Below are 15,801 nucleotides of genomic sequence, written 5' to 3'. Positions count from 1 at the left end.
GTACTCCAAGATGTCTGGCTTTATGTGAATGATCACACCATTGTGGTTATCTGGGACATTAAGATCGTTTTTGTATAGCTCTTCTGTTCTTTCCACCTCTTCTTAATATCTTCAGATGAAATATAGCTTTTTTTAAACATTTTTTAACATATTTAACATTTTCTTTAAAACACATTGGAGAAGGAAATGGCAACCCACTCCAGTATTCTTGCCCTGGGAAATCCCATGGACAGAGAGAGGTGGGCTACAGCCCAAGGGGTCGCAAAAGAGTCAGAAGCGACTGCAGCTGTTTGACTGCATCAGGTCTTAGTTGCAGCCTATGGGCTCTTCAGTTGTTTCATGCGGGATCTAGTTCCCTGACCAGGGATCAAAACCAGGACCCCTGCATTGGGAACTCGGAGTCTTAGCCACTGGATCACCAGGAAGTCCTCAAATCAGTTTTAATTCACAGGCACTTTCCTGTGATGCAGATAAGAAATTCAGATGTAGCAAACTGTGCCTCTTGCCAAGAATCCCTAACTCTTACGTAGCACAGAAAGTCCTGGTAATCTGGATTTTGTTATCAGTCTACACCAGTTACCATGAAAGCACTCCTCTTCCCAGCTGGTGTGGTTCCTTCAGGACTATGCACTTGCTGTTTGAATGGCCTAGGGCAGCAAACCAGGGTTGCTCTTCATCCAGTGTATACCAGTACAGGCATATCGGTAAAATTCTTCTGTGAAGGACTGGTAAGGAACAGTTACCTCAGTTCCTTTCCTGCAGTTTACCTCCCGTGAGACCCGAGACATTCAACCCTGCCGATGACACAGCAATTAAAGGAGTCATGCCTGGCAGAGGAATTAGTTGCTGCCTATTGTTAGTAATTGCTACTTGTTATTTGAATATTACCCCGGGGCAGAAGCATTTTAGGCAGATTTGGAAACCACACCTTCATTTCCCTCTGAGGTCTTGCCACCTTATCCTGGCAATACCTGGAAAAAAAGACCTCACTCTCTCTTTTTATTCTCCTCAAAGGCACACCTTCAACTCTCAAATTTTATCTTTCTCTTATTCTAGGGCCTTTAGCATAATTTTCTCATGGGACTTCTGATTTTGAATATGGAAACTGGGACAGAAATGGCTTGAAGGAAGGTTTTAATCTTATTTCTGTAGACATCTAACTGAGGTTAAAAGATAATTTTCAAGGATAAAATCATGAATAACCTGTATGAAAATGAACATGTGTCAGAGAATTTATTTAAATAATTAATTAATAGGGGAACCACCAGTCAGAAGTAACAACTAGTTTAAATGAGAATTAGACTTGTGGAGATTTATATTCCCTATGAACTGTATTAATTTGTATTTTCATGAATAGTAATCATTTGCATTATGATGGGACTTTTGTATTATTGATACTATCAAGAGTTCTGTAAACTAACTCTCTACAGAGTTGAATAATAGCTTAGGCAAATGTAACATTTCATACTGCCATTGAATCAGAAACCCGGGAGAGTCCAGTAGACCTCAGCCAGCTTGCCATTGAAAAGGAATCCAGTAACTTAAAAAAAAAAAATTGTTTTGCACATTTTCTCTGTCTCTACCTGTCTTCACCACTACTTCTTGATAGTGAAGATTAAGTGAGGTATTGTGTTTAGAAGTATTAAAAACCTAAACTTCTAAACAGTGCTAAAGACAAAAACCTATTTTTGTCCCTGAAGATAGGAAACACAATGTATGTCGAGTAAGCAATGTTAATGGACTATCTTAAAGTATTAAATGTTTAAAATATGTAAAACTAATAATACTAATGAAATCATTCTTGTATTTTATTTAGTAAAATTTTCAGACAAGTTACTTTAGAAGTTATTTTGAATTCTAGATAATATGTAACACTGTGGTGCTATAGTGAAGAAGACGGCAGTGGCCATTAAGTTTTGAAACAAGAAAATAGTCAAATAATGCAAAAATCATTTTGAAGTAGTTTTAGTTCTCAAAGCAATAGTCCAAATATGCATATAGACTCTACTATCTCTATTGCCTTTGTTACTTCCTCATTTTTTTTTTTTTTTGTTGTTGTTGTTAATGCTGTCGTTGCTCTGTGCATGATGGAATAGTTTATGTCTGGCCACAATTTAGTGAGTTCTCTAGTGTTAGCGGAATGGTATTAAACAGAAGTCAAGATATTTAAATCCCCCTTTGAAGCGACTTAGCAGCAGCAGCAGCAGCTATGAGTTTTAGATCCGAATGAGGAGGGTATCATCATCAACTCCAGTAGACCAAGTAGTCTGTTAGAGTTCTCATGAAATGTTATCACTTCTTTCTATCTTGCTCTTATCCAAATGTTCATTGATTTTTTTTTTTTTTTGCCTTTTGATGTAAGGATTTCACTCATGTATATGAGAACAGGAAACTTCAGTAATACCTATGTATATTTTAAGACTGCATATTTCATATGATGTGCATTTTCCATCACTGTAGTATCTAAAAAATACATTAGGAGCATAGTTCTCATCTCTATGTCTCTTTTCTCGTAGTATGCAGTACTGTTAATGTGGGCTGTTGGTGTTCAGGTTGTACTTTCAACACTCATCTTTGCAAAGAAGGAAGAGGTATGGAAACACCATCTTTTTATTTGAAAAATAGGAAAATCAGATGTTGTAGATTATTGAGACCTGAACCTATATTAAACCTATATTAAAAGCTAAAGGTAAGTAAATATCTTTAGGGGAAAAGGGATGAAATGGAAGTACTAGAATCATGTAATGGAAAGGAGACAAGAGTCAGATTGGAATGGAGGACAGAGTTCATGTCTTAACTCTGTCTGCAGAAGACTGAGAATGTTGTTGTAAATGACAAAAAATGTGGAGGAAAAGGAGATAATACTTAGAGTGGGGAATCCAAAACTGGCCCCCTCAGCCAACCCTCGCTATCACTAGTAACCACATCACCATACTATATTCTATTTTTGTAAAGAAATATCTTTAGACTTTCTAAAGATACTAATTGGTACTAATTTTAAATTTAGCAATTTCATTTAAATAAGATATACTGAATAATTCATCTCTTTGTATAGTTATGGCCATAAGTGACACAATTAAATTAACAGGTGATTTATATTTTTTAAGTTCAAAAAAGCACATAATAAATTTCCTGAAAACTTTTTGGTAACACAACTTACTTCTTTACTGCCTATAGTTACTTTTAATTCTTTAAGAAACTTGAGTATTTCAGTGCAGTCAAGGTCTGTTTTTGTATCCTGGGAGATTGTCTTATAGCACTAAGAGCATGGACTTGAAGTCAATCCTTAAACTTATGTCTTCATCTACTACCTTATAGAATTATCATTAACTGACAGTTGTAAAGTCCCTGTAACAGGGTAGCTATTTGAAAGCTCTCTATCTTCCCTTATTTGACTTAAAAAAAAATTTGTATTTCTGTATTTTTCGGGTGTGCTGGGTCTTTGTTGCTGCCTGCAGGCGTTCTCTAGTGGCGGTGAGCGCAGGCAACTCTTCCCTGTGTTGCACAGGTTCCTTGTGGCAATGGCTTCTGTTGTTGCAGAGCACGTGCTCTAGGCATGCAAGGTCAGTAGTCACAGAGCACAGGCTTAGTTTCCCCGAAGCATGTGGGGTTTCCCCGGACCAGGGACTGAACCCATGTGCCCCGCACTGGCAGGTGGATTCTTAACCCCTAGGCGACCAGGAAAGTCCTTCCCTTATTTAATTTTGAAGGAGACCCTGAGCAATTCCTATGGTTCCTAGCCTTCAAACTCTCTCTCACTTGCACTTGCCTTCTCTCTCTCTGTCTCTCTCTCTCTCTCTCTCTCTCTCTCTATATATATATATATATATATATGATCAAAGCAAATGATATATATATGTGAGATATATATATATATATATATATCTAAACTCTTAATTAATGGCCAAACCTCAACAAAATCTTTTCTATATAGCACCATTGCTTTCCAACTTCATTTCCTCTCTTGTGCTTGGCATCTGTCCTGGGTATCTAATTACCTAGGGCCTATTGTTAATGACTTGGCATTTATATCTAAAATTTCTTCTCTCCACATGAAAAAATGTGTGTACATGTGTGTGTGTGCACGCACACACAGTCAAGTGAGTCCTGTAAAGCTGTCTTGATCCCAACACATCATCCTCTAACTTTTGGACCTGGTGATAGAACCTGAATATCAGACTTAAGAGTCTTTAACACATGGATATAGTTAATCAATGTCACCCATATTTATTTAAGTATTATTCAGATACTCCTCTCCACCTATTTTAAGAATAATCTATCATTTAATAATAACCACCATGTGCCAAAGAATGTAATAGGCACTTTATTGGCACTATATTATTGATCTCATAACAAATCCTAGAGATGCATTGTAAGTCTTGCTTTCTAGAACAGAAACTGAGGTTTTGAGCAGAGAAATACAAGTAAAATATATCATGGCCAAATGACAGAATCTGAATTAACACTTTTTAGCCAGTCCTAGAGATAGTGGCTTAGTTTATATCACCTTGACTTCTACAGTTCAAACTGGATTGAGCCTCTCACAAGCTTTTAAATATTTTATGTCATTTACAACACTGACTCAATATGTGAACCGTGAACTTCCTGATGTTCAAGCTGGTTTTCGAAAAGGCAGAGGAACCAGAGATCAAATTGCAACATCCTCTGGATCATGGAAAAAGCAAGAGAGGTCCAGAAAAACATCTATCTCTGCTTTATTGACTATGCCAAAGCCTTTGACTCTGTGGATCACAATAAACTGTGGAAAATTCTGAGAGAGATTGGAATACCAGACCACCTGATGTGCCTCTTGAGAAATCTGTATGCAGGTCAGGAAGCAACAGTTAGAACTGGACATGGAACAACAGCATGGTTCCAAATAGGAAAAGGACTACGTCAAGGCTGTATATCGTCACCCTGCTTATTTAACTTCTATGCAGAGTACATCATGAGAAACACTGGACTGGAAGAAACACAAGCTGGAATCAAGATTGCCGGGAGAAATATCAATAACCTCAGATATGCAGATGACACCACCCTTATGGCAGAAAGTGAAGAGGAACTCAAAAGCATCTTGATGAAAGTGAAAGAGGAGAGTGAAAAAGTTGGCTTAAAACTCAACATTCAGAAAACGAAGATCATGGCATCTGGTCCCATCATTTCATGGGAAATAGATGGGGAAATTGTGGAAACAGTGTCAGACGTTATTTTAGGGGGCTCCAAAATCACTGCAGATGGTGACTGCAGCCATGAAATTAAAAGATGCTTACTCCTTGGAAGAAAAGTTATGTTCAACCTAGATAGCATATTCAAAAGCAGAGACATTACTTTGCCGACTAAGGTCCATCTAGTCAAGGCTATGGTTTTTCCTGTGGTCATGTATGGATGTGAGAGTTGGACTGTGAAGAAGGCTGAGCGCCGAAGACTTGATGCTTTTGAACTGTGGTGTTGCAGAAGACTCTTGAGAGTCCCTTGGATGGCAAAGATATCCAACCAGTCCATTCTGAAGGAGATCAGCCCTGGGATTTCTTTGGAAAGAATGATGCTAAAGCTGAAGCTCCAGTACTTTGGCCACCTCATGCGAAGAGCTGACTCATTGGAAAAGACTCTGATGCTGGGAGGGATTGGGGGCAGGAGGAGAAGGGGACAACAGAGGATGAGATGGTTGGATGGCATCACTGACTCAATGGACATGAGTCTGAGTGAACTCCGCCAGGGAGGCCTGGCGTGCTGCGATTCATGGGGTCGCAAAGAGTCGGACACGACTGAGCAACTGAACTGAACTGAACTGAACTGAATGCTGACTCAGAGTTGGAGATGCACTAGGGCTTCACTGGATATTTTTCAAATTGAATATTTGAGGGAATTTTATTTTTATAGTAGTAACCTAGATTATATATGAAAATCATTTTTACTCTTATATACTAAAGTGTGATTCATAGTCACTCTCAATCTCCCAAATTAAGCTTTAAAAGGTAAATGAGGATATATCTCCCTGTTATCACAACAGTATAAAATAGAAAAGCATCATTTTCTATTCTGAATAAAAATTAACTCAGAGAATATGTGAAATAGATTATATGAATAACACATTATATCATTCTAATCTTCTTAGATGTAAGTGTGTAAGAGTTTAACTTGTACAGATGTCTTAATTATTATAGTATTCCAACCAGTTATTTAGTTTTCATTATTCAAAGATTGGGTATGATAATGAGAAAGTATTAGGCTAGATTTCAAATGAATTAAGTTTAGAATTCACACCTCTTCTTCATTCATGTAAACAAAGGAAATGATCATATTCTCTGAGTATCTATATCATGGTTCATAAAATGAAAATACTGTCTGGAATTTCTACCTTTTACTATTTTTAGGACTTAGTTATGAAAGTCATATAAACTTTTAAATGCTTATATAAGTTCCTATTAAAAATTACCCATGCAATATCTAGATTACAAAATAGCAATTTCACCCAAACTTTCAGATATGATTATTTTTGCTTTAGCATTATGAAAAGATAGTTTTTAAATTGAAAATGTATTTCTTGTAAAATATACAGTAGATTCAGGTCAATAATTTTATTTAACACCTTGATTAATGTGGGAACTAGTTTAGATATAAAAACCAATTAGAAGGAGAGTACAAAGAGAAAAACTGACATAAAAACTGACTTCGAAAGGAAAGGGATCAATTTTATCCCCACCAGGAAAAATTCATCAGCAATTCTCTCCAACAAAGAATCATTTGAATTGGGACATTGAGAGCAACAAATACACAACTTACAAAGTTGTAAAATAAATTAAAAACTGTGAAAAGTACAGACTCATAGAATCAGAGAACCCTGAACGTATACTAGAGAAAACCTAGTTTTCATTGAAAAGATCCTCAGTCATCTTTTCCATTTATAAGTCTTTCACAATTTTTCCTGGGATTATGAGAAGAAATGTTAGAACCTTTCAGCACTGAGGAGAGCAGCACATAACTTTCTTCCTAATCATAAAGAAGTCTAATGTAGCCTTCCTATAGATCACAGTGTAAAATACCATAGGGATTCACATTTGCTCATTGCTAAAAATAATGATAGGAAGAAAAAAAACACTTAGAAATAAGTTGAAAACAACAAACTGAGTCTGAATACATTTTATGAGGAACCATAAGGGAAGTTTCTATCAAATTTTCATTTGTAATAAAATTTTCAACAGGTTCACCAAGCATGGCATGATAAAATTGATTCCATCATTTCTGAGTATGGATCTGAGGATTTACCTCAAGATGTACCCAAATGGGTGATTCTGAATGCTCTGCAGAAAATGGTAAGATGAAATTATCATAAAAGTAAAAAATTATAGACACCAAAGGTGACAGCTGAAAAGTGGGAATACAAGGAAGGACAGGGGATGAGAGGTTCTTGTATTTCTCACACGAATGAGAGGTTCTTGTATTTCTTCTAAACAAATGAGGTGGGATAGGATTGTCCAAACTTACAGATCTTGAGTTTTACTCTTCTTTTGTAAGGTGTATCTGCTTTTCTGGGTCAATTGATGTCTGGTCATTTTAACCTGGATTCATCTATAAAAGTGTTGGGAGTCTTCTGCCAAGTATAACAGTAATCTACTCGGTTGCATCCAAGGGGAGGTAAATTCTAAGCCCAGTCCCTGCTGGGCAGCAGAGTATCCTGATGGTTCCCATTTGAGCCTGAACATCAGGTTTGCCATGTGGTAACTTTATGATCCTGGATAAGAAATCTTCTTAACCTCAGGTACCATATTAACAAAATAGGCAGAATAACCCCTACCTCTGGTTGTCAAGAATAAAGGAAGTAATATATATATAATACATAGAAAGCCTTGCATCTGGGACACAGTAAGCAACTAATATTTGTCAGCTAATGTTGTCAGGATTATTATTTCACTGTTCAGATGTTTCTTGGCAAGGTAAGGGAATGTGTGTAGTCAGGCAAATGGTTACAAGAATAGACCGGCACAGGAACATAATAAATGCTTCATTAGAAAAACAAAAAAAGCAAACATTTTCATAGGCCTAGGTCCCTTTTTAGGCACTTTGCATATATTAACTCATTTAGTCCCCTCAATCCAATGATATAAGAACTATTATCTTCATTTTGTAGATGAAAGTAGAGAAATTCATAACTTAGCCAGTGCCACATGGCTAATAGATGGCACAGCCAAAATTCAATCCCTGACAATCTACACTAGATTTTGTGCTCAGGTGCTATACCAGAGTTTCATATAAATAGTTACTATCTTTAGTATATTTAATAACAGAAAAGCTTATTAGGAGAATTTAAATGTATTATAAATGATTTTATTCCCCTTATTTTTGCTGTGGTGTATGTGATCTGAAAAGGTATTGCATTTTCAGATAGCATTATGACAGATAGCAGTGTATCAAACCATCCTATGGTCATTAACTGATAAATCAGGATAACAATTGAGAAACTTCACTTTCACTTTTCACTTTCATGCATTGGAGAAGGAAATGGTAACTCATTCCAGTGTTCTTGCCTGGAGAATCCCAGGGACAGGGGAGCCTGGGGGGCTGCCGTCTATGGGGTCGCACAGAGTTGGACACTACTGAAGCGAATTAGCAGCAGCAGCAGCACAAAAACATGTCTATATGTATGACATCACTGTCATTAATGAGAATCCAACTTATGTCTCCTAGCCATGAATATCATTGAGCGAGATAGTATATGTAGATTTGACTGTTTAACTAACTTTCAGTACCCAGTATCTAAAGTACTATGTTAGTCATTCAACGTTTGCAGGACTGTGGCAAGATTGTTGGCACATACTGAAACATAGTTGGTTGAGTTTAGACCAGTTCAATTCAGTCACTCAGTTGTATCCAACTCTATGCGACCTGATGAATTGCAACACACCAGGCCTCCCTGTCCATCACCTACTTCCAGAGTTCAATCAAACTCATATCCATCGAGTTGGTGATGCCATCCAGCCATCTCATCCTCTGTCGTCCCCTTCTCCTCCTGCCCCGAATCCCTCCCAGCATCAGAGTCTTTTCCAATGAGTCAACTCTTCGCATGAGGTGGCCAAAGTATTGGAGTTTCAGCTTTAGCATCAGTCCTTCCAAAGAACACCCAGGACAGATCTCCTTTAGAATGGACTAGTTGGATCTCCTTGCAGTACAAGGGACTCTCAAGAGTCTTCTGCAACACCACAGTTCAAAAGCATCAATTCTTCGGCACTCAGCTTTCTTCACAGTCCAACTCTCACATCCATATATGACCACTGGAAAAACCATAGCCTTGACTAGATGGACCTTTGTTGGCAAAGTAATGTCTCTGCTTTTCAATATGCTGTCTAGGTTGGTCATAATTTTCCTTCCAAGAAGTAAGCGTCTTTTAATTTCATGGCTACAATCACCATCTGCAGTGACTTTGGAGCCCCACAAAGTAAAGTCTGACACTGTTTCCACTGTTTCCCCATCTATTTCCCGTGAAGTGATGGGACCAGATGCTATGATCTTCGTTTTCTGAATGTTGAGCTTTAAGCCAACTTTTTCACTCTCCTCTTTCACTTTCATCAAGACGCTTTTGAGTTCCTCTTCACTTTCTGCCATAAGGGTGGTGTCATCTGCATATCTGAGGTTATTGATATTTCTCCCAGCAATCTTGATTCCAGCTTGTGTTTCTTCCAGCCCAGCGTTTCTCATGATGTATTCTCCATATAAGTTTAATAAGCAGGGTGACAATATACAGCCTTGACGTAGTCCTTTTCCTATTTGGAACCATGCTGTTGTTCCATGTCCAGTTCTAACTGTTGCTTCCTGACCTGCATACAGGTTTCTCAAGAGGCAGGTCAGGTGGTCTGGTATTCCAATCTCTTTCAGAATTTTCCACAGTTTATTGTGATCCACAGAGTCAAAGGCTTTGGCGTAGTCAATAAAGCAGAAATAGATGTTTTTCTGGAACTCTCTTGCTTTTTCCATGATCCAGCGGATGTTGGCAATTTGATCTCTGGTTCCTCTGCCTGTTCTAAAATCAGCTTGAACACCTGGAAGTTCACAGTTCACGTATTGCTGAAGCCTGGCTTGGAGAAATTTGAGCATTATTTTACTAGCATGTGAGATGAGTGCAATTGTGCAGTAGTTGGAGCATTCTTTGGCATTGCCTTTCTTTGGAATTGGAATGAAAACTGACCTTTTCCAGTCTTGTGGCCACTGCGGAGTTTTCCAAATTTGCTGGCATATTGACTGCAGCACTTTCACAGCATCATCTTTCAGGATTTGAAATAGCTCCACTGGAATTCCATCACCTCCACTAGCTTTGTTCATAGTGATGCTTTCTAAGGCCCACTTGACTTCACATTCCAGGATGTCTGGCTCTAGGTAAGTGATCACACCATCATGATTATCTAGATCGTGAATATCTTTTTTGTACAGTTCTTCTGTGTATTCTTGCCACTTCTTCTTAATATCTTCTGCTTCTGTTAGGTCCATACCATTTCTGTCCTTTATCAAGCCCATGTTTGCATGAAATGTTCCCTTGGTATATCTAATTTTCTTGAAGAGATCTCTAGTCTTTCCCATTCTATTGTTTCCCTCTATTTCTTTGCATTGATCGCTGAGAAAGGCTTTCTTACTCTCCTTGCTGTTCTTTGGAACTCTGCATTCAGATGCTTATATCTTTCCTTTTCTCCTTTGATTTTTGCGTCTCTTCTTTTCACAGCTATTTGTAAGGCCTCCTCAGACAGCCATTTTGCTTTTTTGCATTTCTTTTCCATGGGGATGGTCTTGGTCCCTGTCTCCTGTACAATGTCACGAACCTCGTTCCATAGTTCATCAGGCACTCTATCTATCAGATGTAGGCCATTAAATCTATTTCTCACTTCACTGTATAGTCATAAAGGATTTTATTTAGGTCATACCTGCATGGTCTAGTGGTTTTCCCTACTTTCTTCAATATAATTCTGAACTTGGCAATAAGGAGTTCATGATCTGAGCCACAGTCAGCTCCCAGTCTTGTTTTTGCTAACTGTATAGAGCTTCTCCTGGAGAAGGCAATGGTACCCCACTCCAGTACTCTTGCCTGGAAAATCCCATGGGTGGAGGAGCCTGGTAGGCTGCAGTCCATGGGGTCACTAAGAGCCAGACATGGCTGAGCGAGTTCACTTTCACTTTTCACTTTCATGCATTGGAGAAGGAAATGGCAACCCACTCCAGTGTTCTTGCCTAGAGAATCCCAGGGATGGGGGAACCTGGTGGGCTGCCGTCTATGGAGTCGCACAGAGTCAGAAACGACTGAAGCGACTTAGCAGCAGCAGCAGCAGAGCTTCTCCATCTTTGGCTGCAATAGTCAATCTGATTTCGGTGTTGACCATCTGGTGATGTCCATGTGTAGAGTGTTGTTGGAAGAGGGTGTTTGCTATGACCAGTGCATTCTCTTGGCAAAACTCTATTAGCATTTGCCTTGCTTCATTCCGTACTCCAAGGCCAAATTTGCCTGTTACTCCAGGTGTTTCTTGACTTCCTACTTTTGCATTCCAGTCCCCTATAATGAAAAGGACATCTTTTTTGGGTGTTAGTTCTAAAAGGTCTTGTAGGTCTTCATAGAACCATTCAACTTCAGCTTCTTCAGTGTTACTGGTTGGGCATAGACTTGGATTACTGTGATATTGAATGGTTTGCCTTGGAGATGAACAGAGATCATTCTGTCATTTTTGAGATTGCATCCAAGTACTGCATTTTGGACTCCTGTTGACTATGATGGCTACTCCATTTCTTCTAAGGGATTCTTTCCCGCAGTAGTAGATATAATGGTCATCTGAGTTAAATTCACCCCTTCCAGTCCATTTTAGTTCGCTGATTCCTAGAATGTCGACATTCACTCTTGCCATCTCCTGTTTGACCACTTCCAATTTGCTTTGATTCATGGACCTGACATTCCAGGTTCCTATGCAGTATTGCTCTTTACTGCATCGGACCTTGCTTTTATCACCAGTCATATCCACGCGGGGTATTGTTTTTGCTTTGGCTCCATCCCTTCATTCTTTCTGGAGTTATTTCTCCACTGATCTGCAGTAGCATGTTGGGCACCTACTGACCTGGGAAGTTCCTCTTTCAGTATCCCATCATTTTGCCTTTTCATACTGTTCATGCGGTTCTCAAGGCAAGAATACTGAAGTGGTTTGCCATTCCCTTCTCCAGTGAACCATATTCTGTCAGGCCTCTCCACCATGGCCCGCCCATCTTGGGTGGCCCCACGGGCATGGCTTAATTTCATTGAGTTAGACAAAGCTGTGGTCCATGTGATTAGATTGACTAGTTTTCTGTGACTATGGTGGTACTGATACATAGGTGGTACTGATGCTATAACTTTCAATAACAAGTTTAGAAAATAATGATCTACTCACTTTAACTTTCTCTTATTTTCTAGGTGACAAATATATAAGCTGATTCTTTCACATCCTTTCAACTCAACTTGATAGGATTGGAAATGAGACATTTCACAGATGATTGATCACTTCTATGATTCTTTTCCTTATTACCTTTGGGTTTTGTGTGTGTGTGTGTGTCAGCTTTTCACAGCATACAAAATATAAGGTTAACATCTTACATTAACCCTAAGAATGTAGAAATAACCTGAGCCTCTCTATATATTAAACATATATGGCAGCATATTTTGGATAAATCATAAAGAAAACTGTTATAGTTAGGAGAGGGTATGGCTCAAGGGATTCTCCCTCCTATGTTCTGCCTCTAAACATGATTTAGTAAATCCAGTATATCTTTCATCCTGAACTCTATAAGGTAAATCCAGATATAACAATTTCATTCAAACATAGCTCACTTATATGAGTAGAGATCTTTAATTCTGATTAATATCAACCATAGCAGCAATAGCAACGAAAAATATTTTTGTTTAAACAAACAAAAATATATTTGTTTAATCTGTTATATTTCAATGAAGAATAAATTAATTTATCATAAAACCACTTTGAGAAGCATAGGAGTCATATAATTAACTGCATTTTGAATATTCTATAGTAAAACTTACAGAATCATTTTTCTAGTTTCAGTGTTGTGGCCTAAAAAATTATACAGACTGGACCAAGAACAAGAATAAAGAAAATTCAGAACAGGTGCCATGTTCTTGCACAAATTCTACATTAAGAAAGTGGTTTTGTGATGAGCCACTGAATGCAACATACCTACAGGTAAATATGAGCCAAGGCTTCTCCAAGTGTTTACAGTACCCTGTTTTTTTTTTGTTTGTTTGTTTGTTTTGTTTTTTTGCAAGTCATTTTAGAAATTTGAGCAAATTGTTGTATTAAAAACAATGCCATTCATGGTTATTAGGTTCTTAAGCACCTTGCTAATGAAAGCACAGCGAAGTGGATTGTATCATTTACATAACAAAGTCATTAAACTTTCTGGAATATGTGATCTAAGAGTGCCTAGAACTTGGGATTCCATTAACTCTCTCCTCAACCATCTTTTGACAGAGGAGATCCTTTTGGTGAATCTCCGTTGTATAGGACTGGTAAAGGAACTGCAACAGCAGAAATAAAGAGGCATGAGGTTTGGCAAAAAACTAAGGGAGGAAATCCCAGATGTGTCAAGGGTAGTGTTCACATAAAGGTGGCAGAAATCAGAGAAGAGGTTCATCTGTAGCAACTGCTCTTTACACATATAGGACATGATAAACTAGGGATTTCCATCCAATAACTTCTAATACTTTGTGTAGTTTAGTTTCTATATTGATGTTATTCTAATTTTAAGATGTCTTTCAATAACATAATTCATTCATAGAGAAATGGAGGATTCTCCATTTAAGGATTCCATTTAATCTCCACTTAAGGAATTTCCATTTAAGGAATCTCCATTTGGAGGATTCTCCAAGAAAGGTTCTCTTTGGGAGATATCATGTTAGGCAATGTATATACCCTGCTGAATTTCAGTAGTGTTCAGAAAATCAAATCCCTCTCAAAACTTAATAAATTTCTGATTTCAACTACCTGACAACATCTTAGCAACTTAAAAAGTAGCAGCTGAGGCATCCTGCTATTGTAGGAAGCTCTCTGGGCTAACGGAGAAGGCAATGGCAACCCACTCTAGTACTCTTGTCTGGAAATTCCCATGGATGGAGGAGCCTGCTGGGCCGCAGTCCATGGGGTTGCCAGGAGTTGGACACGACTGAGCGACTTGGCTTGCACTTCTCACTTTAATGCACTGGAGAAGGAAATGGCAACCCACTCCAGTGTTCTTGCCTGGAGAATCCCAGGGATGGAAGAGCCTGCTGGGCTGCCGTCTATGCGGTCGCACAGAGTCGGACACGACTGAAGTGACTTAGCAGCAGCAGCAGCAGCTCTGGGCTAAAAGTCCAGTCTCCAGTTAGATGTTGACTTGCTTTTTAGACTTTGGTACATTACTAATCTCTTTGTCTCTTCTCTGTAATGGAATTATGTATGAAACCATTTATATCTCCAAGTCAATCTACGTAAGTTCTTTTCCTTAGGGTTGTGAAAATAAAATCAACACATGGTATCATGCTAATGCTTTGACATTAATTGGAATTAACTTTGGACTTTTGGCTTCAGAGGTAAGTTTTTGTTTATATGTTTAAAGACTTAAAAAAAATTAAGTATAAAGTATATGGGATAGACTGTAGAACAACCAGATGGAGACCTAAGGAGACTAATTAGTCCAACAGGAGCCAGGACCCTGAAGCTGTTCACACACGGGAGGTCCCAACTGAGGGCAATATCCTTAGATCAGCCTGGGTGGAGCCTGGAAATCGCTGTCATCCAGGACTTTCATGGCAGTCCAGTTGGTTAAGACACCCCACTTCCAATGCAGGGGGCTTGGGTTCGATTCCTGGTTGGGGAATCCCACAGGCTGCATGGCATGTTCAAAAATATATAAACACATTTTTTTAATGGCTTTATAAAAAAAATAAGTTGTTCTCCTGGGAGGTAGTGATTTCATTTCTTTGTGATTAAAAAAAAAAATACTTCATATCTTGGCAGTGAGTTGACCAGGATTCGCAGTGTGTACACTGGCAAATTTCTTAAATATAGGCAGATGTTTGACATTAGTAAATCTATTCAATCTTACACTCTTTCATTCATTGCTTCATTCATTCACTCAATAAATTTGTAAGGGGAAAGAACATCTACTACGTGTCAGGTGCTGTACTAGATGCAAGAGACACAATGGGAAGCAAAAATCTACATATTCCTTGACTTCCAGGGTGCCAACTGCAAAATTGAGGTTCAGAAATAGTACTTAATTCTCCAGTCCCAGTGAAGACCAATAAAAGCTAGTGAAGGGTATGGATTCAAAGAAATTGTAAGACTGTATAGATTATTATTGTGTAGAGTATAACAGAATAAATATATAACATGTGATTTGGCCAAAATAGGATAGCAAATTTAATTTACGTTGATTCACAAAGAAGTATCAACAACCTCAGATATGCAGATGATACCACTCTAAAGGCAGAATGCAAAGAGGAAATAAAGAACTTCTTGAAGAAGGTGAAAGAGGAGAGTGAAAAAGCTGGCGTAAAACTCAACATTCAAAAAACTAAGACCATGGTAGCCAGTCCCATCACTTCATGGCAAAAGATGGGGAAAAAGTGGAAGCAGTGACATATTTTCTTACCTTGGGCTCCAAAATTACTGTAGACAGTGACTGTAGCCATGAAATTAAAAAATGCTTGCTCCCTGAAAGGAAAGCTATGATAAATCTAGACGGAAAAGCAGAGACATCACTTAGCCAACAAAGTTTTGTATAGTCAAAAGTATGGCTTTTCCAGCA

At 38.3% G+C, this 15,801-nt stretch overlaps 1 protein-coding gene across 1 annotated transcript in view; it reads left to right on the top strand.

Annotated features, from left to right (window-relative positions):
- The window catches only part of TSPAN19 (tetraspanin 19), a 29,960-nt gene that overhangs the window by 13,115 nt on the left and 1,044 nt on the right, over nucleotides 1-15,801 (top strand). The window contains exons 5-8 of the mRNA XM_068972160.1: nucleotides 2,517-2,591; nucleotides 7,203-7,313; nucleotides 13,053-13,196; nucleotides 14,498-14,581. Coding sequence (XP_068828261.1) covers nucleotides 2,517-2,591; nucleotides 7,203-7,313; nucleotides 13,053-13,196; nucleotides 14,498-14,581 — 414 coding nt within the window. The remainder of the gene's footprint in view (nucleotides 1-2,516; nucleotides 2,592-7,202; nucleotides 7,314-13,052; nucleotides 13,197-14,497; nucleotides 14,582-15,801) is intronic.

Source organism: Capricornis sumatraensis, chromosome 4 (genome assembly GCF_032405125.1).
Source record: "Capricornis sumatraensis isolate serow.1 chromosome 4, serow.2, whole genome shotgun sequence".
Lineage (NCBI taxonomy): Eukaryota > Metazoa > Chordata > Mammalia > Artiodactyla > Bovidae > Capricornis > Capricornis sumatraensis.
The sequence above is the reverse complement of the archived record's forward strand: the minus strand, read 5'-3'. Positions and strand labels throughout refer to the sequence as shown.